Here is a 27,566-nt window from a genome sequence, read left to right as displayed (position 1 = left end):
TCGTATATATAAGTCTGCTACATTCTTTTTTTCTTTTTTTTTAATGAATGCTTTCTATTCCATGTGTACTATATATATATATACACACACACACACACACACAAATTTATATTTGCACATTTTCTATATTATGGTTATTAAACTTTTTACATTTTTACATTAACAAACATTATATTCGCACATTTTTTCTGTATTATGGTTATTAAACTTGTTTTTACATTTTTACATTAACAAACAACTGTGCATTGTCTATGTGGACATGAGCTTTTCCTAGATTAGTAGAAGTAGAATTAGACATTAAAGGGTACTTTTGTTTGTGTGTATCTGTATATAGGACTTACCTGAGAAGATAAATTATACATATACATATATGTTAAATTTTCATTTAAAAGGTAATAGAGGAGTCATGATCAAGATGAAAGTAATGTAATTATTACAATTAGTGCTGCGTGTGTTATTCAGTTTAAAGTTGTTATGTGGAATATGAACATTACTTCCTAGGTTATAGTAATAATATGTCATGGTTTTACAGGTCAGTTTGTGGTTCTCACTGTCATTTTGGTTAAGCCTGACAGGACTTACTTTTTTCTTTCTTAGGTTATCCAAATGTGAAACATTTTTCTTGGGATAAATACTTAGAAGAAACCAATTCTTTACCTGCTCCTGCAAGAGCTTTCAAAGTGGTGAGTTAATCTGTTTTACAGTATTTGATTAATTTGTGTTGACAGTAGTGTTCATTGAATTCATTGAATTTCAAGAACAGAAAGAGAGAGATAGTATGAGTGAACCAGGGAGGGAAACAGAAGGCCACAGAAGACGTTTTTGACCTCTTACAAATTTGAAAGTCAAAATTGTTACTGGGGTTTTTGTTGTTTGCATCCAGAAAATACTTTCATTTTAGACTTGTCTCCTTGGAAAATAATTTTGCTTGAATTTGTGTGAAATGAGTTGGTGTGATCTTATGGCTAACTTCTGTTTTTCCAGCTAGATATTCTGAAAAACCAAAACAAGATGGGATATTTTCTAATGAAAATTATATGTAATGACTCCTTTAGATTTGTTTATGGCAAGCTGAGTTGCTGTTTTTCATTTTATTGCTATTAATGAGCATGTTTAATTATCAAAATACAAGGTCACCTGCTTTTTTGTATAGTATCTTTCTAATCAGAGCCGTTGCATCTTACATATAATTTGGTAAGATTCAAAGTAAACCTCATTTCTTTGCAAGGGAAGAATAAGTAATGAAATTTACTTAAAATTTTTTTCATCTCTAACAACTTCCTTTATCATTTCTATTTTTCTGTAAATTTAAAGAACAATATATTAAATACTTTAAAAATATTTTAATGTAGCATAATTAGTCTGTCATAGACATCACTTTTCTTTAAATGATTTTCTCATGTATAAATTGCTAGAATTTTTAATGATATAATAAGAGGTATGGGTCCAAACATAGAAAAGAACATCAAAAATTTTTGAGAGAGAAAAATATTACCTGAAGAAAAGCCTTTGCAAGAACGTTTTTTATTCCATCTGATGGTAAATGTAGGATTTAAAAATGAATGGTTAGAGTTATGCCCTCCTTAAGAATTTTTACCTGACCTCTAACTTTAACTCAAGCCATTGCGAAGAATTGCATTGCACTTTGCTTTGAACTGGATACAATCTCATCACCATCAGTCCGCATGTCTCCTGTTGCACTGATACCAGAGAGAAAGCTATGATTTCCCTAGTGTGGCCTTCAGGTGCCTCGCATTGATTGTGTGTTATCTTTTACATAATTTCACACTTAATTTTCACAGCCATGGTTTTGTTATACTCAATATAAAGAACAGGGGCGCGAAGCTCAGAAAAGTTAAGCAGTTTGCCTAACGTGACAGTCATCTTGCCTTCCACAGCTGGTCCCTGAGGTTTTCCCGGGGTCCGCCGAGCCCTGAGACATGGGTAGCTAAGGTGCAGGAGCAAAGGGACTCCTTACTCATTCCCGTTCTTACAAGAGGGATTCCATCTTACATGTTTTGATGGCTCATTTTCATTTTTTAAAGACATCTTCTTTTTGTTCTCATGATCATTTCTAATCTGTGTCACTTCCTCTTCCACTTTAAAAGTTCTTTCCTCTCTTCTTATAAATTATTTTAATGCTTGTTGTTTTTTGCCAAGACACCTCCTTCTAACTAACAGCCAGCGCACCCCTCCTTCCCTTTGGCCCATCAAATAACTGCACCATTTTGAATTTTATCTTAAGATCTTTTGCTTTCTGTTTGCTCCTGTGGCTGGGTGCGCTGGCTGTTTCTGTTGCCTCGGGGTTTGGCCATGTGATTTGGGATTGTGTTTTTGATAGGGAGGGTAAGGTCCAAAGCTATTGTAGGAACTGGCGAGTTTGAAGGTTGATTCTCTAAATAGCTCGTCTTAATCTGTCTTTGTGACACAGAGCCCACCTTCTCTTCCTCTGAATCTTACCATGTAATATTTTCTGTATGGCAGAAACCTCCACATGGATTCCAGAAAAAAATGAAGCTTGAAGTCATAGACAAAAGAAATCCTATGTTTATTAGAGTAGCAACAGTTGCAGACACGGATGATCACCGAATAAAAGTGAGTGTTCTCTGTTGGGGTTTTGTTTTGTCTTCTGTTACAAGATATCTTGGATGGAAACTTCGGCAGATATTTAATTTGTAAAGTCCTATAATTAGTAAGCCTGTAGGAATATGCAGATAAAGGGGCTGTGCATCTTTGTCAGTATTTATCCGGGATTTTCCCTTTAATCGATGCAAGAAGTGCTCTTTATTTGTGACCGACATTTACTATGTCGGATCTACTTTCTTTCTCCGAGCACACCCTCAGACTATTAAAAGCCAGTCATAAATAATAGAGCAGTTCCTCCGAATATGGTACCTCATTCTCCAATAGTATGCTTTTTCTTTTTTGGAAAACTTGAAGGTTAATGTGTTTTGATGGGGTTGTACTAGATGTAGACTTTTCAGAAGTAAAGTACAGAAGTGCAGCCTTTTAATATAGGATGAGTAGAGAGAAATGATCTTATAAGGCAGGTCAGATTGTACCTTTCGCAGGGTAAGCAAACGTTTAGGAAGAAGGGTGGTTTGTTCTGTCCGAGGGTGGTCGTGTGAAGTGTAGCTGGAGTTCCAGGGGAGGGTGAAGACCAGAAGTTCTTCTGTTTCTGGCTTAGGTGTTAACTTCAGTCTCAAACGAGAGCAGTGTTCTTTCTACTTAGTCCACAGAGTTGTTTGGAATTTTTCCTCAGAATAGTAACAGTTACAGAAACAACAAGATGTTAGATTTTCATGGTGTTTTACAGGGTAGCAGTGTTCTTCCATTATTTGACCTTTGTGGTGGTAACAGTGCAGGAGATTTGTGTTAACTATCACTATTTTATCTGAAGCGAGGCACAGAAAGAGTTAATGAATTAACTTGTTAATTCCCGGCAGTGGCAGAACTAAGTCATAGCCCTAAGCTCTAGGAGTCTATGTTTATGCTCTTTTTTTAAAAAAAATAAAATAAATCACATATTTAGCTATCTCTAATGAGATCGTATGTAAAAAATTATAAAATAACATGAACAACATGTATAGTGTGGTTTTGTATAAAATAGAAATTTTACTGTTTAACTCACTGTTTTTAAGATTATATAATCATGTAACATTTTAGAAATTATAAATAATAGCCTATTATCCTTTTTCAAGTGCATTTTCCTATTAATTGTCTTTGGTGTGATAATGTAAATCATAAAGCAATCAGTATTTTAGGACCAGAAGTATTTTTTAAATAATCTAGGCTAGTGATCAGAGAAATGGAGAACTATGCAAAATACTATTTTTAAAAAATCACATTGACCAGTCAGAATTGAAAAAAGAATTGGGAAAAAAAAAAAGTGTTTTGGCTTAGGTGCATGAAACATTTATTCCCTTCACAGCTGGCAGGAATACAAAGTAGCTCGGCCTTTCTGAAAAGTAGTTTGGCAAAGGCATCAGAAGTCTTGAATGCTACTTACCCTTTAATTCAAGAATTTCAGTCCCAGGAATTTATGTTAACAGAATTAACCAAAGGGAATATGCAAAGATAAAGACTACAAGGAAAATAGAGCGATGCCCTTTATAGTAGTTAAGATTGGGAACAACCACAGTAGAGTATAGGTAACTTAAATTACTGTCTATCTATATGATGTTAACTATTTAATATTGACAAGTGTAAAAAACTCAGGTTTACTATTCTGTATGATGTCTGGTATTGTTTTTTAAAAGCATATTATAGGGGCACTTGGGTGGCACAGCGGTTAAGCGTCTGCCTTCAGCTCAGGGCATGATCCTGGCATTCTGGGATCGAGCCCCACATCAGGCTCCTCCGCTGGGAGCCTGCTTCTTCCTCTCCCACTCCCCCTGCTTGTGTTCCCTCTCTCGCTGGCTGTCTCTCTCTGTCTAATAAATAAATAAAATCTTTTAAAAAAATAAAAATAAAAAAAATAAAAGCATATTCTGGAAAGAAACTGACCAAAATAATGACAGTGCTTCTCTTGGGGGCTAAGATTATGAGTGATTATAAATGATTTTTTATGATTATAAATGAATTATAGATGATTAGGTTTTCTTTTTAATTATCTGGCTTCAGGAATACATAGTAATTACTTTCATATTAAAAAAAAATTTTAGATTAACTCTGATTTTTACCTGTGAGAAAATTTTGGCCCAGAGAGGTCAAATACTCCAAAGTGGGTAGTTCACTTAGCTAATAGGAAAGTTTGGGCTAGAATCCAACTCTTTTTGCTTCTGGCTGAATTTTCTTTCCAATACAACATCTGGTGGTTTAACACCCAAAAAAGAGCTGGCTTCGAGGTGTGTAGTTGACAGTTACCTTTTCACAACTAGCAGTGTGAATTTCATAGCTGAAGGTGAACCTCTGAACGAGTACCTGTGTGTTTATAAGTCTTCAAAAGGTCAGTGAACAGGTGACCATGACTCAGTTTCAGGGTTCATCAGGGACTTATGAGATTTATAGAAAGCTTTCATTCATAGGAGTTTCTCTAGTAATATGGGAGATGATGTCGCAAGAATGCTTATTTTTCTTTACCCTTTCAGTAGTTATTTCACATTTTAAAAAATTTTTGCATAGTCTTCCATTTTCATGTTGTTATGAGTAAGTAAATCTTGTTCACTGCTGAGCAAAGTAGTCTTTTTCTTAAAAACATTTTGTTTTTCCTAGAGTCAGTAATTTCTTGTGTTTTGATTTTTTTTCATTTTCTGTGCTCATGGTATCATACGTCTACAAGTGCTCCATAAATCGGCCATGTCTTTCTGTCAAAAGCCCAAGTGTGTTTTTTTAACCTCTCTCTGTATCTTTTTTCTTCTTAAACTCTTTTTCCTACAACTTAGCAGTCACCTACGATGATCTGGGTGGTTCTACTCTAAGCCTTATCCAAAGCTTTCATCCTGAAATTGCTCTTTGCTGACAGATTATGTTGTATTTCATTTTTTTTTGAATCACATATTTGTTTTTTTCTTAGTGTATTTTCTTATCTTGCTGAAACACATCTTTTTGTAACTTTCTAAGGGTGGATGAAAGTCATCTTTTTTTGACTCCTCGCATGTCAATATTACTAGTCTTCCATGGGGTTCATACTGTGCCTAGGTGTGGAGTACTCGGTAGAGAACCGTTTCCCCTCAGAAATTAAAAACATTGTTCTGGGGCGCCTGGGTGGCACAGCGGTTGAGCGTCTGCCTTCGGCTCAGGGCGTGATCCCGGCGTTCTGGGATCGAGCCCCACATCAGGCTCCTCTGCTGTGAGCCTGCTTCTTCCTCTCCCACTCCCCCTGCTTGTGTTCCCTCTCTCGCTGGCTGTCTCTATCTCTGTCAAATAAATAAATAAAATCTTTAAAAAAAACAAAACAAAACATTGTTCTGCTGTCTTCTCACTTTGGGACCCTTTCTCTCTACCCCTGATGTTCACGTGTTTTGTGATGTCATGTCTTGATGTGAGTCTTTTTCCACTTACCATGCAGGGGACTCAGGCTTTTTACTGAGGAGCTTCATGTCCTTCAATTTTTGGAATCTTTCTTGTATTACTAGTTTGTTGACTTCCTTTTGTCATCCTATCTCTTCTCTTTCTGGAAGTCCTGCTGCTCTGGTGTTAAACCTCTTGAATTGACCCTTGATTTTCTTATACTTTATTTCTTGTTTTGCTTCTCTGATATTTTTATTCTACCTGCTAAGAGATATCTATTCTATTTTCCAAAACTTATGTTGCATTTTTAATTACAACTCTGATTTTTTTTTTAAAGATTTTATTTATTTATTTAGCCGAGAGAGCCAGCCAGCGAGAGAGGGAACACAAGCAGGGGGAGTGGGAGAGGAAGAAGCAGGCTCCCAGCAGAGGAGCCTGATGTGGGGCTCGATCCTGGAACGCTGGGATCACGCCCTGAGCCGAAGGCAGACGCCTAACGACTGAGCCACCCAGGCGCCCCAACTCTGATTTTTTTAAAATTTTCAACAGTTTTTTCTTATTTTCTAGTCTCCTCCCCTTTTTAAATGGCATCATCTTTTTATTACTTGAAGCAATATTGTTTCTTATCTGAGGATACTAGTGATCATTTTCTTCAGTTCCCTGCTTATTTCTTGTAAATTTCTTTAGACTCTGCTCTGCTTTATTGGAGCCTCTCCTCAAATGTCAGGTCCTTGACGGGCTGTCTCCTTTAAGAAAAAGGTACTTAAAAAGTGAACTGTATTTTCATGGGTGGGACTTAGAGAGGAGTGGACTTCACTATGATAAGAAAGCAAAGAGCCAGCTTTTTCACAGGGAGATCCCCATTTTTTGGCATCTGAGTCCTTGTCTGGAGCCTTCCAGTTTCTGCCAGTCTCCTCCCTGGTGGCTGCTGGGCGAGACAGAGAGAAGGACTGGGTTGGAATGTACGGCTCAGTTCCTGTGCTTTCTGTCCCGCCCATTGCCATGGCATGTTTGTTCTAGAATGCAGAGCCTTAGTGATCTTACTTCTCTGCAAGGTAAACCTCTACTCATCGTCAGGGTCGAAGGGGCAGTTACCTTGGTGGGTGGAGTGGTCAAGTGGGGAAGCGACTAAGGGAGTCCATCTCCATGTTGACTCTGAGCCAGTGCGGCTGTTTTTCGAGACCCTCCTCCTCTCCTACCTGCTGCCGCCAGATTGAGTCCTTCTTGGGTTCTGCCAGGAGAGCCGTTTGCTCTGGTCCCATTCTTCTCAGGCACCTGGGCTGCAGCCCACGCACTCTATCCTGTAGGTCAGCACTCCTCCTGCGTTTGCCCTCCATACTTACCACTGTCACTTCTCACCTGTCAGCCACTCCTCTTCCACATTTGTCCTCCCTTGCAGATAGAACTTTAATTTCAGAAGAGAGTGGAGATAAGCACCTGAGTCTATAATGTGCTTTACTGAGTTGCCTTTCACAAGAAGAGAAAATCCAACCAAACCTTTTTCTTTTTAAGAAATAGCTTTTTAAAATATTATCTGTCTTATTCTTGATAAGTTGTCAATAACGGGTATTAAGGTTTTATAAATTTTCCAAATAATGCTTCTGGATAAAAATGTATCCAGCTTCCTAAACTATTAGATCTGTGTGAGTTAAGTCTTCCTCACTCTGCTTTGATACATAATCATCTTATTTCCTTCCTCCCTCCCTCCCTTCCTTTCTTTTTGAGAGAGAGAGAGAGAGCAGAGGTGGGGGGTGAGGGGGAGAGAGAATCTTAAGCAGGCTCCATGCCCAGTGTAGAGGCCAACTTGGGGCTCCGTCTCACAACCTTGAGATCATGACCTGAGCCAAAATCTAGAGTCAGACACTTAACTGACTGTGCTGCCCACGCACCACTCATCTTATTTTCTTTAGAATTTTTATTAATGTCAGCATGATTGCTGAGTTGGTTTCATATATAATTGTATTTATAGTGGAACATTTGTTTTGTAAATATTTTGTATGTCTCTTTTGGGTTCGTAAAATTTTTAAATATTTCATGTTGTATGTTTATGTATCTTCCTTTTATGTTCTTTGTTAGACATTTTATTTCTTTTCAAAATAGTCCCCAGCAAGAGTAAAACTATCACCGAACATTACTAAAGTGTCTGATTTTTTGTTTGTTTAAAACCTCTTAATATGCCAGCGACTGAAGGTAGTAGAAGTAAGAAAAGATAAACTATACAAACTTTAATAAAATTATTTCATCTGGGCTTCTAGAGTGAGAATTTTGATTAGGGTTAGTATTAATTTTTGCACATATTAATTTTTACATAATTTCAGATAGCATTTTTAAGTGTATTTGGTACTTATCAGAGAGAATTTTATTGTTACCTCTGTTCGTAATATCTAAACTAAATTTCATCTCTGATATTGAACCCTTGAACTACTAAAATTCTCCAGATTATCTACCAACCTGGTTTATAGGCAGTATTAGATTTATCTATGGTATCTGTAGTACATTAATCCTAGAAAGCTAACTTCTCATTGCCAAACCGAGATTGCTGTTTCACAGCAAACTATGAAATGTTGTGGTATCACCAGATGCTAGATCTATCATAAACATTCTTAAAAGCATATGCAAGGAAACTTTAAAAAGAACCCTTTTATTTATGATGATACCAAGATTTTCAGAGACTATATTGGTATACAGTAATGTACTAGTTAATATCCATAGGTCTCAATTCTGAGCACACACCACAGTTACTTAGGAGTTGAGTAAACAACATATGTATACACAAAGCCAAGCCTATGGATCAACAATCTCCTGAGCAGACTCAACCTTTTTTTTTCCTTCCTTCCTTTCTTTCTTTCTTTCTTTCTTTCTTTCTTTCTTTCTTTCTTTCTCCTTTTCATCATAGAGAAAATTCTGGTATGTATCGGGGACGGAGAACCATTTATTTGTTAGGATTGAGTATGTTTGCTATAGGAAGATACCTAAATTTTTAAAAATTTAGTGGTTTAGCTACAACAAAGGAGACATGAATTATGTGAATACTGATTCCAGTGTAAAAGAAACAGAATTTAAGAATGTCAAGATCAGAAAACAGTAAAGTTTCATGTTTCTAGTAAAACAGAGTAATCACTTGATAAGTTGAAAATTAGGACACTTTAAACTTACTGTAACGCTAAGTGATGTCTGCTCATTTATTGGTAGCATTGATAGCATAAATTGATATTTTTAGAAAATTATCATGAATGTCATCTCACTGTTAGCATTGTTTTTGATCAGAGGAAAGGAAAGTATTACTTTGAGTTAAGCAATTTTCTGTGCTGCTTTTATATTCAATGTATGTGAATGATAAATAATTTTATTTGGACCCTTGAATTTTTAGGCTTGGTTCCTTTTCCTAACTAGCTGTGTGATCTCTTCTTTAAGATAATACCTATGAATTCTTCCAGGTATGGAATTCTGTGGGCTTTGACTCTAGGATTAATTGATTTCTCAGGTTGAGAAAGTGGATTCATTGTGAAGGATGTTATTTTGAACCCGTATATATGTACTTTATTTATTTATTTATTTATTTATTTATTTATTTATTAGTAGGGATAAATCTTTTTATTTTATTTAATTTTAATATTTTTATTATTATGTTATGTTAGTCACCATACAGTACATCATTAGTTTTTGATGTAGTGTTCCATGATTCATTGTTTGCTTATAACACCCAGTGCTCCATGCAATACATGCCCTCCTTAATACCCTTCAGCAGGCTAGCCCATCCCTCCACCCCTGCCCCCAAAACCCTCAGTTTGTTTCCTGGAGTCTATAGTCTCTCATGGTTCATCTCTCCCTCTGCTATCCCCCTTCATTTTTCCCCTTCCTTCTCCTAATGTCCTCCCTGCTGTTCCTTATGTTCCACATATGAGTGAAACCATATGATAATTGTTTCTCTGCTTGACTTATTTCACTTAGCATAATCTCCTCCAGTTCCATCCATGTTGATCCAGATGTTGGGTAATCATCCTTTCTGACAGCTGAGTAATATTCCATTGTATATATGGACCACATCTTCTTTATCTATTCATCTGTTGAAGGGCATCTTGGCTCCTTCCACAGTTTGGCTATTGTGGAATTGCTGCTATGAACATTGGGGTTCATATGGCCCTTCTTTTCACTACGTCTGTCTCTTTGGGATAAATACCCAGTAGTGCAATTGCTAGGTCATAGGGTAGCTCTATTTTTAACTGCTTGAGGATCCTCCACACTGTTTTCCAAAGTGGCTGTACCAGCTTGCATTCCCACCAGCAGCGTAAGAGGGGAACCCATATATATATGTACTTTAACAACTCTGTACTATTCTGTCGTACAGATGTACCATAATTTAGTTAGCCAGTCTCCTAATGGTAGATCCCCAGCTTGTTTTCTACTACAAACAGTGAGTTGAGTTACTGAGATTATCAAGTCAAAGGTGATGTATTTTAAGTGATTGTTATTGCAAATAACGCTCCAGAAGTATTTGATAATTAATACTACTGTCAGCAGTCCATGAGAAAGCTTTTCATTCTCATACTCACCAACTCTAGGAATCGCCAAAATGGAACAGTTTTGACAGGTTGAAAGAATTGCATCTTGTGGTTTTAATTTGTAGTTTTTTGGTTATAAGTGAAATTGATTATCTTTTTATATGTTTACTATTTATAGTTAGTTTCTTATTTATGAGCAATTTATATCTATTTTTCATCTTTCTCTTGGACTTTCAATCTTAATATGTTGATGTATGATCTCTATATAAAGTTAAGGAATAGAGTACGTTGTTACATATGTAATAAATGTGTTTTTTGGCTTTCTCATGGGTCTCCCATCTATTTTGTGGTTTTTGCCACTTGTTACAGAATATTTGCCACTCTCAAGTTTTTGATGTTCATGTTGTCAAGTTGAACTGTCTTTTCTTTCTTTTTTTTTTTTTTAATAATGATTTTTTATTATATTATGTTAGTCACCATACAGTACATCCCCCGTGAACAGTCTTTTCTTTTACAGCTTTTGAGTTTGGTGTCTTGCTTACAAAGGTTATCCTACTCCAAGATTACAAACACATTCACTTGTTCATTGTTCTAGAACTTTTATTGTTCAGCTTTTAATGTTTGCATTTTTCATCCAATTGGCATCTGTCGTCTTGTTTAGGAGTAAGGGATTCGCAGACTGAAGAAGGAAATCTAGCTGACAAACTTGATGTAAAAGTAAAATATATATGGCCTTTTAGTATATCCTTTCATCCTAAAAGATAAAATATATGTAATACTTAAAAGCTACCTAGCTGGTCTTTAGTGACCCTGCCTGAGGGACCAACCGCTCTTTCACATGGTGGCCAGTAACGATGGCACTGACCACTCTATAAAACCTCTTTGAGAGATATTGTAATTATTTATGAGAAAAAAATGATATTTAGAAATGCATTGGATGGAGAGATATTCTGTAACCCGGGTGTATTTCTAATAGGACACTGAGTTTGTTTAAAAGGCCTATTTCGCATAATTCTAGGAGAGTTGAGATTTATATGAAAGGCCCTTCTGCCTCTCCACTCTCCCCTCCCATCCTCCCTCCCTGCCCTGATTTATTCATTACTGAAGTAATACTCACTGGGTATTTGGTGTTGCTCAGATGAAGATATTATGTACTCAAGTTGTTCTCGTGTTGGAAGATAGACATAATAATATCTCTGTAGAAGTACTCCTGGAATAATGCCTTTGGCAAGACATTTCTTGATGGACGATTATTTAAAAATAGGTCAGAAGTGCCTTTTTTCGTCATAGTGTAAATGAAGTAATTTAAATAATTGGAAAAAATGTATTTGGTATTAAATCTGTATAATTTAGAAGAGAATGAAAATGGTTATGGTGGGTAGATCTTTTATTGTAGGAATTTTTGTGACCTGAATGGTACTGTTCATTTTTGTTTTCCAGGTTCACTTTGACGGCTGGAATAGTTGCTATGATTACTGGGTGGATGCGGATTGTCCTGATATTCACCCTGTGGGCTGGTGTTCAAAAACCGGGCATCCTCTTCAGCCTCCTTTGAGTAAGAGACACAAGGATAACTTAAATAAATGTTTCCATGTTCTTGTGTGGGGGGCTTAAAGTGTTCTTTCCTCCTATCCTTTTCTTTCTGCTTCTTTCTCACTGTACATTTCTTCTCTGTGTAATCCTTTTCCTCTTCCTACATTTTCAGTTACATGGTAGTCACGAAAATATAAAAGAAAAAAATATAATGTTTGAAAAAGCAAAGTTTATATCGATTTTTTTTACTTTTATTTTGAAGTACTCATCACCTTTTAAAATTGATACTGAATTTTTGGAAGACAGTTTGTCAGACTATCAAAATTTAATGTATCAGAAATTATTTTATACTATAGTTTTGTAAAATGTTACCATTTTAAGAAACTGGGCAAAATTTACAAGGGCTCTCCCTATGAATTGTTACTTTTTTTTTTTTTTTTTTTTTTTAAAGATTTTATTTATTTATTCGACAGAGATAGAGACAGCCAGCGAGAGAGGGAACACAAGCAGGGGGAGTGGGAGAGGAAGAAGCAGGCGCATAGCGGAGGAGCCTGATGTGGGGCTCGATCCCATAACACCGGGATCACGCCCTGAGCCGAAGGCAGACGCTCAACCGCTGTGCCACCCAGGCGCCCCCCTATGAATTGTTACTTAAAACTGCATGTGATTTACAGTAACCTCAATGAAAATTTCCTTTAAGTTCAATTTTTAAAAAAATAAGCACTGACAATTGACATACCGTAGTTTCAACTTTGAAAGAAAACATAGACACTGTTGCAAAAAATATGTAGGAAATACAATAGATTATTGCGGGGTTTTAAAAAGTTTAGGGTGCGGTCCTCCATCTAGTGACTTCACTTCTGCTTGCCACATACAAGCTGCATAAAGGTGCAGAAATTCACATCATAAAAATTCACATGCATGCCGTTTGTTAGAGTATATTTAAAATAACAAACCTTGGAAACAGACATTGGTTAAGTTCTGGTGCATTCATAATACAGACACTGTGCAGCAGCCATAGAGAGTATTACCATTGAGATGGAAAGATCTACAAGACATGAAGTTAAAGACCAAAGGAAAAAAAGTGTTTCAGGATATGTACATCTGTGCTATCCCTTGTATGCGACAAAATGAAACAAAACTAAGAACTTGATACATATATATAATGTGTGTGTGTGTATATATACATATGTGTGTGTGTGTATATATATATATATACACACATATATATCCACGTAGGTATGTATGGAAATGCTTAGAACAAGATCAAGCACATTACACATTAAAATAAGTTGTCAGGATGCGGGAGTGTATGAAATGTGGGGGTAGTATGAATGGGATCTGTAACTGTTTCTCTGTATTCGGGTGTGGTGTTTGAGATTTTCACAGTATACCAGTATTCATATGCTAATTATGTTATTGATGAAAATTGCTTAGAATCTCCTCATTAATTCACATTTAGATGTTTCTGGAATTTGTGACATTGAAAGAGGGTTAGATCAAAGTCTACCATTTCACTATTGAAGAAAGATAGTGTGAACAAAAGCATAGGGAAAAACCTTTAAAAATAAAGACTTTTAAGATATTTTTAATTTTTATTTTGCGGCCTTCTGGTTAACTTTATGCCCCTTCTTTGCTTCTCTCATTTTTTCCCCTGGCTTTCTTATAGGCCCCTTAGAATTAATGGAAGCTTCAGAGCATGGAGGATGCTCAACCCCAGGATGTAAAGGGATTGGCCATTTTAAGAGGGTGAGACATCTGGGCCCTCACAGGTATGTGGTGCTGCCAGTCACGCGGGAATTCCTTATGTGGTCAAAGACAGGGTGCCCATCCTACGCATGTGTAAGGTAATGATTTCCAAGTGTACTAATAGATGTGAGCTAATTTTATATTTCGATCTATATGAAATGTGGTTTCCATGGTGATCCTGTGAAAGTGAAGAGTATATCTGTAGTTAAGTCTTCCTGGGAGAAAAATGCGTTCCCAGCTTAAAATAGGTTTACTCTAGCTGTTTGCCTTTTCTTGACAGCCTGACCAGTTGTACGGATACGTACCTTCTGAAAGAGTCGCTTTGGGTTGACCATTAATAATGAGAAGAAGGCAGGCCCTGTTGAAGGTCTTTGTTTGGTAGAATATGATATGATTGAGGGACTCAACAATTTGAATAATGAGAAGTGAGATTATCGTAGATTACCAGCAAAGATCACAAGAAGCACAAATATAAATAGTCATACTTGAGAATGCATTGATCCAAAACAGTGTTTTTCAGTGTTTTCCTTTACCCCTAAGTAACTTAAAAAAGAAACCAAAATTATGCATTTGAAATTTGATGTATTGTTTAGGCAATTTAGGGGTCTTTGTAGACATTTAAAAATATGACTGAAATACCTAGAAATTCCTATGATTTGACTGAGATTTTTGAGGAACAAAAGCATCACCTGTTGAGGGATGTATTAAAATAATCATTTGTCAAGGTAAGTGTTCTATCTGCATGTTAATTGGATTGCCCAGTAAGGACAAGGATCCCTTGTTTATCTGGTCTGTACACACTGTAAATCGGGGTCTTTTGAAAAATCTGAAGATTGCACTGCCTGTTACTCTAAGAGTTAATAGGAATTGTAAAATTCGTGTAATTAATAATGCTCGCTCCTTTTCTTTTCTTTTTCTTTTCTTTCATCTCTGCAACCTCCAGTACTGCTTATCTTCCTTTTGCAACACTGCTCCTGAGATTTTTATGAGATTCAGTCTGTTCCAGAGTAAATAGTCTAAGCATAGGGTGATGATTCCATTTACAAATACCCATTTAAAAATCCTTCTCGGGAGTGCCTGGCTCTCTTAGTCGGTAGAGCATGCAACTCTCGATCTCAAGGTCATGAGTTCAAGCCCCACATTGGGCATGGAGCCTGCTTAAAAAATAACAATAATGAAATAAAAAAGAAAGAAAGAAAAGAAAAATCCTTTTCATATTGTATAAGTGCAAACCCAAAGGTGCATGATTAATTTAAACTAAATTAAAAATACTGTACCTTGAAAGTTGTTCAGTGTTGCTGCGTGAAAGCAGCTAGATTATTTTTCAGACATTATATAAGTCTAAATGCCAGAAATAATCATTAGCATGCTAAATTTCCATTGTATATTAATAAATTATTTCATTCAGTAAATATTTTTGAGGAGTTTTTTTTTCCAATAATAACTAACGTTTATTAAGCATGTATTTACTCTATACAAGGTATTGCTCTGTTTTACATTTATGGATAATCTTCAAAACTACCTTATTAGTTTTAGTATTATTTTCTTCCAATTTGTGGCACTGGAGAGGTTTACTGATTGACTACTGGTGAGGGGGAACAAGGAATGGCACCCAGTCTTGCGCAGGGGTCTGTGCTGTTGACCCCTCTCCTCTCACTGCCTCTCAAGGCTCCACTCCAAGAATTAGTCACAGACCCAACCTTCAAAGAACTTGGGGACTAATGGAAATATAAAGCTGTACATAAATTAATTAAAATACAAGATACAAAACAGTAACTAATATTGAACCTTTGACCCATGTACCAACCCCAAGATGTTCATTGGATTGAGGCAGTTTGTTAAACTTATGAAGGAAAAGAATAAAGAAGTGTTTTGTTTTGTTTTTAAAGATTTTATTTATTTATTCGACAGAGATAGAGACAGCCAGCGAGAGAGGGAACACAAGCAGGGGGAGTGGGAGAGGAAGAAGCAGGCTTCTAGCGGAGGAGCCTGATGTGGGGCTCGATCCCATAACACCGGGATCACGCCCTGAGCTGAAGGCAGACGCTTAACCGCTGTGCCACCCAGGCGCCCCCCCCCTTTTTTTTTTAAAGCATGAACATTGGTATTATGTTGTTGGGGTGTGTTGAAATTTCTGTTTTGGCCTTCTGGAAAGGAAACCCACCTTAAAGCAATGTCCATCGTCTCTTTAGGAGTGCTTCTGGTCTGAGCAGAGAGGTTTGCCTGTCACGGCAAGGTCTTTGGTGACACTCCTGTCCGCTGCCTGATGGCACTGGCCACTCATTATGACCACCTTTTCCCAATTGTGCCATGGACCTCTGAGGGTTCCTCAGCGGAGCCACACCCATTTCGCAAAGTTTCAGTGATCATCTTTGGAGCATTTCTTTGGACATACAGTGTTGTATTGGCTAAAAGAAGGGGGAAATTGTGGGGAGAGTCATGGAAGATTTTATGGAGAAATGTGGTAAAGAAATCTTTCAGTATAATTGGAACCAGTAGAGAATTACTCATTTTTTTTGGAATGAGAGAGGAAGCAGTAGACCTTCTGGCTTGAAGACATGTATTGATAGAGAAGCGGTGTTGGTTGCTCTGTCAGATGGAGGGCGTAACTAGCAGTTCTGTGCGTGAGTCTGGGGCAGAGTTCCTGGTTGCCTGGAGCCTGGGGAAGAGGGGTACGTGTGGTTCAGACAAGGAACAGCCACTGTCAGCTTCTGCTCTCTCCCCTTCTTCTTAGCCCTTTCAACTGGTTTTCCTGAGTCTTCCCGACTCTGCTGTCCTATTTACAACACTCAGAGCTCTGTATCTGGCAGGATATTAATCCGGAACAGGCACAGCCTGTTTTCCATTTCATTAGTAGACAGTGGGGTAGCCACAGCATCATGGATATTCTTTTAAAAGGTTCATTTCACTGGCACTTATTTTTGTCCTTGCTGAGAATGCTGTGGTTAGGAAAACATAATGAGAAAATTCTCTTTGGATTAATTTACTGAGAAACTGCATAAATCAAAACATGCATTCTTTGCTTCGATAACAAGGGAAGTTGCTCTTTTAGCAAGAATAATCAGTTTTATGAACGCGTAAGCAGAAAGCTATGTTTTGACTAGCAGTTGTTGTTAGCTCCTCTGAAAAATTATAATAGTTGAATTTGATGTAAGAGGTGTTAGAAATAGAGCATGTGTCTCGGCGATGATATTTGAGAATGCGATGTTTTCAGATGTTGAAATGTAAATAATCAGTGAGTGAGTCGAACGTGGATGTCATTCGTATCTCTAGGGATACTCAGTAGCCAGATTGCTCAATGCTCTCTTTCGAGCAAGGGAACATTAGTCCGGGTGGTGCCGCGCTGTTTCCCTTTGTTGATTCATTCGTTTGGACTACTGAGAGGTCAAAGAAGGGGAGGAGATTGAAGGAGAACTAAAGTGACATGAAAGTAGATATTCTGCATCTCTAGTGCCGTCCGAAGTAAATCTTTTCTATGAAAGATGTGATTGTGGAGGAAATAAACGAGAAAAAAATGGGAAGTATTTCCAACAACCTCTAAAAGGTCATTGTAAAGTCCATAAAAGTTTTAAAAATTTGAAGAGACACCTGCAAACAATAAACATCATACCGATTCGACACCCATCCGTCCCTGCATCCAGCCACATTTACCGAGTGCGTGCTTTGGGCCAGGTCCAGGGTTGGGTGATGGACGGCTCCGACGAGAGGGTCGCTGCCTCTCAGGAGCCCAGTCTGGTACACACAGGTTTTCGAGAGGCGTGAAGGGAGTAGCACCCTTTTCCTGAGGGAAGCAGAGAGCCTCCAAAACTGAGGCACATTATGGAGTTTCTAATGCAGTTGTGTATCTTGGCGGATGCTCTTTTACACAGTAGCGGTTAGGTGTTAGTCTGCTCCTCCTTTCTGAGTAATGACAACTGGTAGGGCTTATTGGTGACTTCCGATGTTCCAGGCACTCTTGTAGGACTTACCTGTGTGATCTCACTTCATCCTCACAGCAGCTCTGTGAAGCAGGTGCTGGTCCAATCTCGGTTTTACAGGTGAGGAAACAGGGCTGGAATAGTTAAGTACGTGCCCAAGGATCAGACAGTGGCAGAGCCAGAATTCAGCCCCGGCTTGGCTGGCACTCAGTCTCCGCTTGTAACTCCTAGACACTCAGCAAGTGGCCTGATCGAGCCTGCCTCACGGTTTTGTCACGACGGAGTGGGGGAATGATTATGTGATCACTCAGGAAACTGAAGGTGTTACCCACTTGTTTAAATACATGTATTCACAATTAAAGGCTTTTAAAGGTGGCAATGGGGAGTAGTGAACAAGGCAGTCCTTTCCCCCTTTCCTCATAAGCTGTTCCAGTCTTTCATAGGAAGAACTGCCTTCTTAGAGGGGCCGCTGGGATATTTGTGTGTAAAGCTGATATGGAATTATTTGCCCGTAGAACAGGGTGTACCCTAATAAAATCCTTACTGTAGATAGCTGTGTAATCCTCTTCCTCTGCTCCCCAAGGAACTACGTCATGGTAAAGAGTTACATGTATGTAGATACGTGTGTGCCCATGTAAACATGATACACACAGCTTAGTACACGAGGAGCTAGAGATGATTGTGAGCCTAATGAGAACCCACTTTCTCCACAGAAGTTTGGTCAGCACTGGTGAGTTATAAAGTTAGTAACTTTGAAACTGTATGAACCTTGTAAATTTAAGAACAAGGAAACTGGCAAAGAGGTTAAGTATTGGCTCAGTGCATATTCACTCTATGACAGCCGTATCTGCTCAAAGACGGTACTCCGATGGATTTCATGGTCATAGGTTAAGGCTAAGGGCATTCTTTGATATCGCAAGGTACTGTTTGCCCCCATACGGTGTAACGGGACGGCCAGAGTTCATCATCGGACTCTGCCAAGAACTGATAAAGTTGACGCTGAGCAAGTTCCCTTTTTAAAGCCTCAGTTTCTACATCTGTAAAACGAGTGTTAGACAAGGAACGACTTCTCCGGGTCGTGGGAGTTAAGCAAGATAATGCAAGTGGAGCACTTAGCTGTGTAATGCAGTCGAGCCGTGGGGATGATGATGTTGTTACCATCCTCATTTTGCAAGCGAGAAGACGGAGTCTCCCAAGTTGGGCTTACCCTTCAGCCAGTAGCGGAGGCAGCGGCGGAACCTTTAGAACCAGGTGCCTGATTTCTGTCTGGGGGATTGCCTGTCCCTCCGTGCGCGTGAACCTCATTTCATTTTGTGGCATGCCCTTTTTTTTTTATCACCACCCACTTCAGGAACCAGCTGGTTTCCTTCTCTACCCCATAGTAGGTGTAAAAATGTGAGATATGTAAACTCATTTTACTTCTCTCGCGGTTCAAAAGAAGAGAGGGTGTCAGCGTACAATTGATCATTGCCAGACTCCCTTCACAGATCAGCCTGGCCCATTAGTAAATGCCTGCCTGGAGGGCTGTGCTCACTTCCCCTACTTCAAGTTGAGAGTTTGAAATTCCTCTCTGGCCCCCAACAATCCAAAAAGGCAGATGTTCAGACAGTAAGTCCTGTTTTGTTCTGCAGTCTTGCCTTTCTGTGAGCAGTCCGAGTTTATATGTCGTGATCTTAGAGAGAGATATTCTTCCTTCACTTCGCCAACAAATGGGTGAAGGGGCTGTTCTCATAGATCTTATATTTTAAGGCTTCTAACTGTAACTGTTCACTCGTGTGTGGTTGGAGATATGCAGCCCCTCTTAAGAATACTGTGGGTCTTCCCAGTGTGGGAGTGGGTGGGGTTAGGAACAGGGCTCTCATTTTCTTTACTTCATATCTGAGAAAAACCCTAGGGTGGATGTATAGATAGTTCTTCAGTAATTGTAAAGCCAGGTGTTTAACTGTGAGTGAAACATGATGGTTGCAGTATTTATAGGATTAGCAGCATACTGTTTGTCAAAAAAACACAAAGCATTATATTTAGATTTTTTTTCTTGCTGTCACAACCTACAAGGAGATAAATTTGTAATAGAAATACACAATATGAGGAAGAAAGAATAGAACAGAGTTAAAGATGGCAATCTGAGGCTTAATTAATATATTTCCTTTGTCAGAAACAGATTCAACAATAGCAGGAGGAGCTGGTTGTATTTCTTATCTTTTTTTCTTCAGAAGAGGGGAGTTCATTGAAGATGATGAATTTGATTTTAAACATGTTTGTTATGAGGCAACCCTGGGTCATTTATGTTTTGTCTGAAACAAGATAGGTGTAAGGCAGGGCTCCATGTCCCCCAGGGGAGCTACAGGGAGCAGAGCCTCTCCCCTCCTCAGGCCTCTGGCAGTTACTCTGTGGGCAGAATACCGAAACATTGCCAAGCAGATGCTGCCACCTGGGTCTTCCATCAGGAGGAGTGATGCGAAGGCAAGTCACACTTGGTGTTTGCAGCCTCTGTGGAACTGGGGGTTGGGCGGGTGTGGACGTGGTTGAGGGGTTTGCGGAACGAGTGAGGGCCGTGGCCCCAGGAGCCCCCCCATCCTGTGTAGACTGTGTCTGGGGACGAGAGCTGGTGGGACCTTTCTTCTTGCCCAAGCTTGACTGCCCAGTCTTCCTACTGAGCCGTCCACTGCCTTGTAGTGAGTTTATTTCTGCTTAACTTACGCAGAATTGGTTTTTGTTATTTATAGCCATAAACACTGATTAGTACAAATATCCCATGAAGGATTCTTGTCTAGAAGAGACGTTGTGGTTGGTGATGGATTTTTCCTTCACATCGTTACTGAATGAATAAAAATGAGTTAAAATAGTATGCCCATTCTCAATAAGATAAATGAAATAGTAGGGTCATCTTCCTGAGCTACTTTGTTGCTATGTGACATTGGGCAAGCAACATCTCTACTTGATTGTTTAATAAACATTCCACAATTCCTGATGTTGTCCCTAAATCTGCTTCTCTCTCATCATTCTCATCTTGGGTGGGTGGAGGGGAAAAAAGGCATCCCTGTCACCTCCCAGGTCTTCAAGCCAGAAACCTAAAGACCACTCTTAAATCCTTCTTTGATGTCATTCCCCATCAACCATCCATGCACAGGTTCCCTTGGAGGGATCAGAGAGTTACACCGTGACTGTTTCAGCCACCCAAATCCAAGTCGCCATGATGTCTTTACTCTTACATAACTTCTTTTGCTCCAATTCTGTCCCCTTGAAATCTTCCCTCCACAAAGCATCCTGAGTGATTGTTTTAAATTGTACCAAACCATATCATTCCCTTATTTGAAGGTCCTCCGGTGGCTTCACATCAAATGTAAACTAACCAACTGAACTCATGACCATGGCCTACCAGAGCCAACATAATGACACTTCCTAGGTGCATACCCTCCCCTTGCTCACATACTCAACCATCGCTGGTCTCTCCCTGCCCCAAACATGCCAAGCTTTTCTTATGTTTGCACTCTTCTTCCCATTTCCCAGAATGCTCTTCCCATGTTGACAGAGCAGGCTTCTTCCTCACCTTGAGGGCACTGCTCAGATGCTGCCGCTTCAGGGAAGCCCTTCCTCACCACCTGTGACAGCCCCATGTTCTCTCTTAGGTCACACTCCATGGCATTTGTCACTATGTGAGGTTGTCTAATTTATGTTTGTGCAATTGTGCAGTGCTCATCTTCCCCCCAGAATATCAGCCGCATGAGAGCAGAGATCTTGTCTTTTTATTTTCCGTTGTGTTTCCAGTGCCTAGAAAGATAATTAGGACTTAGTAGATACTTGACAAATACTTATTGAACAAATGAATGAAATAATTAAAGACTGAAGTTACCTAAGCATTTTAAGCCTCAGTTTGTCTCATGAGAAGCCTTCCTCATAGGATATTGTAAAGATTAAGTAAAATACTGTGCTGAGCACGGTGCTTGATATACAGTGGGCACTCCGTAAATATGACTGGTTATTGCTTTTGTTATTGTTGGGTTAGCATTATATACATTTATGTCAACATGTGATCAGATGTTATTTACATTTGTCTTTTGCATAATAACAGTGTAGAGTAGTATGTAGTTAAATAAAATACAGATTGTATTGTAGCTTACAACATACCTGTGGTAAGTTTTATAGGCCATTATCAGAATCACTTAGTTTTCAAAGTCTTCCCTCCTTCTCCTAGGAGAAGGATCTGATTTCCTTGGTGGAGAGTAGACATGTATTGTTTAAAATTTTTCCCTGGGTGATTATCAACATTCCCATGATCACCTAGAGAAAGGAAGAGACATGTAAGACACTAATATAATTTATCTAAGATCCAAAAATTTCCAGATTTAAGGAGGCTTCCTAAAACCAGAGGGGCAAGAAGAGCAGTTAGTTGGAGGCCTGAGATTCAGAGGTAGCCCAGTTGTTCCAGAGTCTGGAAAGCTGTGGCATAGGCAGAGGATGATACTGACTTAACATTGATTTAACAATTAGTGACCTAGATTTCCTTTGCTTGGATAACAGAAATGATCCCCATAGGGGACCTGAGAGACCAACCAGGGGTCCAGAGGGCACCGATAGAAAGGAAGTGAGCTGAATGGGTCATGATCCAAGTTGGTATCTGGGCTCCTTTCATATCAGCAACAGGAGTAACTACAGATTGATATATGTGTTGCCTAGGATATGAGGTGTCCATCTGAACCTGGAGCCAGGAACACGGGGGAGCCTCCTTCCTTTGAAGGGACAGCTGTTATAAGGGAAATGACACGGCCAGTGAGGACCCTGAGTCTGGAGGATCACTTTGGGAAGCAGATCTGCTCCATCGGTCTCTCTGTCCATCAGTCTCTCTCTGACCCACCTCTGTCACCAAGCCTCCTATGAGGTCTTAAGCATTTCTCTCTTGGGGCTGATTGTTCTTACAGATATGCGCAGGCTCTGCCCTTGGACAAGACAGAGGGGATCCTTCCGTGATCATTGCTCAGTTCCAAAGATTTCATCAGATTGCATCTGAACATCTAGTGCAAAGACACATTTTCTATCAGAATATACTTACATTATGTCTTAGAGATAAAGTATTTCATCCTATATGTTTAATCTTACATATACCCATATGTAAATATGTATAACATTCAATTAAATTTTGGAATTTTATATTCTATAGTTTGTCATTTAAATTAGAGGTATGTTCTAATGAGAATGTTCTTTTCTTTTTCTTTTACTATTTTAGCGCTGCCAACTGTCCCTATTCAGAAATCAATTTGAATAAAGACCGAGTTTTCCCAGACCGCTTAAGTGGTGAGATGCCCCCGGCTAGTCCAGCCTTTCCAAGAAACAAAAGGGCTGACACAAATGAAATCTCTTCATCTCCTGAAATCAGGTAATTCAAGTGATAATATTAGTGTTGTTTAGAAGTGCTCTGGTTGAAAGAGGTTTTCTGTCTCAGATGTTTTATGTTCTCTGGTTATCTTTTCTCGGACAGTATTAAAAATGCATTTGATTTAATGTAAAATGATAATGGAGATCAGTAGTGGACTTAAAACAATTAGGCAGAGGATTTATAAAAGCATAGCTAAACCAGATAGGCTTTCTTCTTACTTGTTCATCTTTTAGTTGAACTTTTTTGGTGTTAGCAGTTTAGAAATGCCAGTCATTCTACTTCATGCCAGTTCATATTTCCGAATGAACTGATCGGTATCTATCTAGAACCATCCTTTATGAGAAAGGTGTCAGATTTTTGTGAAGAATATACATTACTTCTTTTTCATGCTCATGCCAAGCACTTGTTATGTGTTATTTCTTTTAATTATTAAGGTGTTAATTGCACTACATTTGACCCTTGAATGACATGGGGGTTAGGGGCAATGACTCCCCACACGGTGAAAATCCAAGTATAACTTTTAAGTCTCCCAAAAACTTAATATAGCCTAATGTTTACTGAAAGCCTTGCTGGTAACATAAACAGTTGGTTAACACATATTTTGAAAGTTACAGACATTGTATATGGTATTCTTACAATGAAGCAAGCTAGAGAAAAGAAAATGGAGTATTAAAATCATAAAGAAGAAAAAATACATTTACAGTCGTATGTATATATTTATTTAAAAAAATCCATGCATAAGTGGACCTGCTTACTTCAAACCTATGTTGTTCAAGGGTCAATAATAGAATAAGCTCATTTAGTTTTGATTTCACTCGTGGAGTTGAGTTGGAAAGTTAAGCTCAGTGAATTATTAAGTAAAGAACTAGATTTTGTTTGATCTTTAAATAAAAGGTCTGTGCCCTTACATTAACTGAGGATACTACTAAAAAAAAAGAGCAGATTAGTGGAAAGATATTCCTTTGTGTTTAGATTTTGGGAGTTTCTTTTATGGAGTATTTAATTAATTAATTAATTTAAGATTTATTTATTCATTAGAGAGAAAGGCTCACGCATGTGCGTGAGTGGGGGAAGGGCAGAGGAGGAGAGAGTCACTAGCAGACTCCCCACTGAGTGCGGAGCCCACCTCAGGGGGATCCCATAACCCTGAGATCGTGACCCAAGCCAAAATCAAGAGTTGGATGCTCAACCGACTGAGCACCCCAGGTGCCCCTTTGAAACCTAAGGCAACATAGTTTTTTATTTAAATGGTTTATAATTTCTCTTCTTATGGATGAGCCAGGTGGACATTTGAATGAATAAATTTGATTGTAAATTCATAGCAATGCTATTGGAGTCATGGCGTTTCAGGCCTCAGTATCCTTATACAAAAGTAATTTTATCCTATGGATGGGCGAGCTGTAAGTTCCGTAATTATTCACCACAGGAAGATGGTTTCTTTTTTTTTTTTTTACCCTTAAAACTATGACTAATGTAGCATAAACTCATTTTACCCATCCCAGCACTCCGAAATGAGGTCCTACCATGTGAGGAAATTTATTTTGAGACAAATAAAATAGTAATTCATACAGTAATAATTACAGAGTTCATTGACTCTGACTCACAAGGTGGTAAGACTACCTAGCATTTAGATTTCAGAAGCCAAGATACTGTTTAAAATATCAACAGAACACTCCAAAAATCCGGCAGGTCTATCTCACACATTTATACTCACTGTCTGGGCTCCGGGCCAGATTCCTAGGGCCAGAGTCTCCTCACAACACAGTCTCTGTGGGATGATTTTCTAGGGTCGTCTTTACCTCAGAATTTATGTAAAAAAAAACTGTATTGGATTTGACCATTCCAGTCACCTGTCTTCTCTGAGGTGTGGTCATGGTTCTCCATGTAATCAGCCGGGATTTAGGGGAACAACGTCAGACATTTTTAGTTTTCTGTATAACCTATCACACATGTTGCCTATCTAAATAGTTTTCTGTGTCATAGATATTTAGCCCATACTGTCTTTTGCGTCAGTGAATTCTGACCTGCCATTACTTTGTGTGAGTGAATCTTTGTATTAAGGTTAATTTCGAGTGATCTGCTTTCATTTGGTAAATGAATGTGCCATTATTCATGGTTTTAGAGACTTCGTTTAGATTTCTTCCTGTCTTCATCTTTCCAGATTTACTGTTTTTATTTTATTTATTTTTTTCGTAACTAAAAGTAACCTGAAAGATTTGATTAGTTACATACAAAGGAAACACAAGGGAGATGATCGAAATGACCCCTCGATTTTTAAGGTGAACATTTTTTACCAAGATTTTTTTTCTCACAGTATTTTTTTATGCATAAGTATTTTTAAGAGATGATGGCAGACACTTTGATGTTCCAAACCTAAACGCTTCATTAGGCATACTTGAAAAAACAGTGTGTTTCAAAATAACACAGATCAATTTACTCTTTAAAAATTTTAATTTTTTCTTTAAAATTTTTGAACATTGACTTCAGATTACTTTTTTCGCTTACAGTCCGTCACTAGTTCTCCCAGCAAGCCCAGTGGCGCTGGGTATTTTAGATACAAATGATCATGAGGTGGCAACATAGTAAATGCTAACAAGTAAAAGAAGGGTTGTTAATGAAAATGTGTACCTTAGGGCTTGAGGATGGTTGATACGAGGTAGAATTAACAGGGTAGAAGGTGGCTGGCTTCGCTGCTGTAAGTGAATCTGTATGAACATACTCAATATTTTCTTCATTTCATAAGTAAATATAAAAGTTTTGGATTGTTGATTTCTTTAACCTGGACTTAAGAATCAAATCATGAGCTGTGCAGAGCGCTGAGAGCAGTGACTAATAATAAGCCCTCAGTAAATGTTAGTTTCTATTAATGGGGCAAGAGGAATAGGTTACTTATTTGTTGCCCAACATTCTTTATTTCTGGCAAAGCAAAGGAAAGGCTGGCCCATTTCCTTGATATTCCTAAATTAAACTTTGAATACTGCATTCAAGACAGTTCTCACAATACTGGATTATGTTCTTTCTTCTTTTCCCATATTCATTGCATATATGGAAGGAATTTTTCATTCAGGTTTTAACACATTTTCTTTGCATCCTTTGTAATAATTTACTAAATTTGGTAACCAGACTCTACTGGTTTTTTTGGTTGTTTTTTTGTTTGTTTGTTTCTTTTTCTTTTTTTTTGTTTTTGTAATGCACTTCGGCACAGCAAGAGACCATTTGCACCCCCAGAAGTGGACCCTGAGACAGATTCCCTCGCAGGTGGTTTACTTGGGGGCCAGGAAGACCTCAGTAGGGGAGTGGGGAAGTGAGCCGGGGAAGGGCAGACCTCTGGTGAGAGCCTTGTTGTCATGCTGCTTCCCATGGTAGCCCGCAGGAGCACAGTCCCGCTGCGACCACTCTGGGAGTCAGTGTAAAACACACATCTCAGAGTTTGTCCTCCGTAGGGGGGAGGGAGCTGCACTGTTTAAACACCGGTTACCTGCAGTCACAGAGCGAGGAAGCTCACAGCTGTTCCCCAGCCCATCGGCCCTGCGGCACAGCCGGCCAGCAGCAGAGCCAGCACAGCCGGCCAGCAGCAGAGCCGGGGTTACTCCTTCAGGAAAGCGGAGCAGGAGAGACGGTGCAAGCTGGCTGGAAGGGGAGTGCTATCCCGGGAACATGGGCTGGGCACTGACCATGGCTGCTATGCCTTCCCTCACTCCCCCCCCACCACCCGTTTCAAATGCCAGAGGGTCACCAGAATGAGGACCATGCTGGCTTTGCTTTTGATCTGGAAGCTGACAGAACCAGGCCAGATAAAGTAACAATGCCAGGAATGTGTCTGTCCTTTTCATACCATAACCATTATTTTAAGGGCTGGTTCACAGGCCACCTGCTTGGGCTGGGCCTGGGGACAACTAATGTTCCACAGCAGTAGCTCCTAAACTTTGCATCAGATTTCTGGGGACCTTCTTAGAATTCAGATTTGGGGGCCCAGGCCAGCCCACCAGAATCTTCCAGGCTAGAGCCTAAGAGTGTGCATTTAAAAAATTGGTTTGGGAGTAGATCTCCCTGCTTGACACTTGCAGTGACTTTCCATTACTCCTGAGCATGGCAAGGTCCTATGTTCTCTAGCCTCTGCCCAGCCCTGCCAGGCTCATTTTTATTAAACTGAATGCCTCAACCACCGTGGTCTTCAGACATCCTTTTCAGTCTGCCTAGAGCCTCCATGCCTGCCGTCTCCTAGCTGCTCTCTCATTTTGCAGGCTTCAAGTTCACTGTCATTTCCTCGGGGAAGCTTTATCTGATCTGCTAGAGTATAGTTCAGGTTCCTTATCACGTGGCTTCACAGCACACATCCCGATGCTGCTGATGGTTTCCTGTATGTCCTTCTGAGTCTGTGTACTTTGCTTGACAGTAAGCTCCGTAAGGGCTGGGGCCACATCTTTTCTCATTCTCTGAGATACCCCAGCCCTGAGCACGCTACCTGGCATCCAGTAAGGATTCAAGGTGACCTTGAAGCATCCACCAGCCTTCAGAGGGGACAGATCTGTTATATAA

At 39.0% G+C, this 27,566-nt stretch overlaps 1 protein-coding gene across 8 annotated transcripts in view; it reads left to right on the top strand.

Moving 5' to 3' along the window:
- Window positions 1-27,566, top strand: part of L3MBTL3 (L3MBTL histone methyl-lysine binding protein 3) — a 111,842-nt gene that overhangs the window by 62,159 nt on the left and 22,117 nt on the right. For all 8 annotated transcript variants that reach the window (XM_048225982.1, XM_026504788.3, XM_048225979.1 and 5 more), the window contains 5 exons: window positions 598-683; window positions 2,485-2,595; window positions 11,895-12,009; window positions 13,657-13,759; window positions 22,878-23,027. In XM_048225982.1, the coding sequence (XP_048081939.1) occupies window positions 598-683; window positions 2,485-2,595; window positions 11,895-12,009; window positions 13,657-13,759; window positions 22,878-23,027 (565 nt within the window). The remainder of the gene's footprint in view (window positions 1-597; window positions 684-2,484; window positions 2,596-11,894; window positions 12,010-13,656; window positions 13,760-22,877; window positions 23,028-27,566) is intronic.

Source organism: Ursus arctos, unplaced genomic scaffold, assembly GCF_023065955.2.
Source record: "Ursus arctos isolate Adak ecotype North America unplaced genomic scaffold, UrsArc2.0 scaffold_13, whole genome shotgun sequence".
NCBI classification, from domain to species: domain Eukaryota; kingdom Metazoa; phylum Chordata; class Mammalia; order Carnivora; family Ursidae; genus Ursus; species Ursus arctos.
This window is presented reverse-complemented; position numbering and strand designations above follow the sequence as displayed.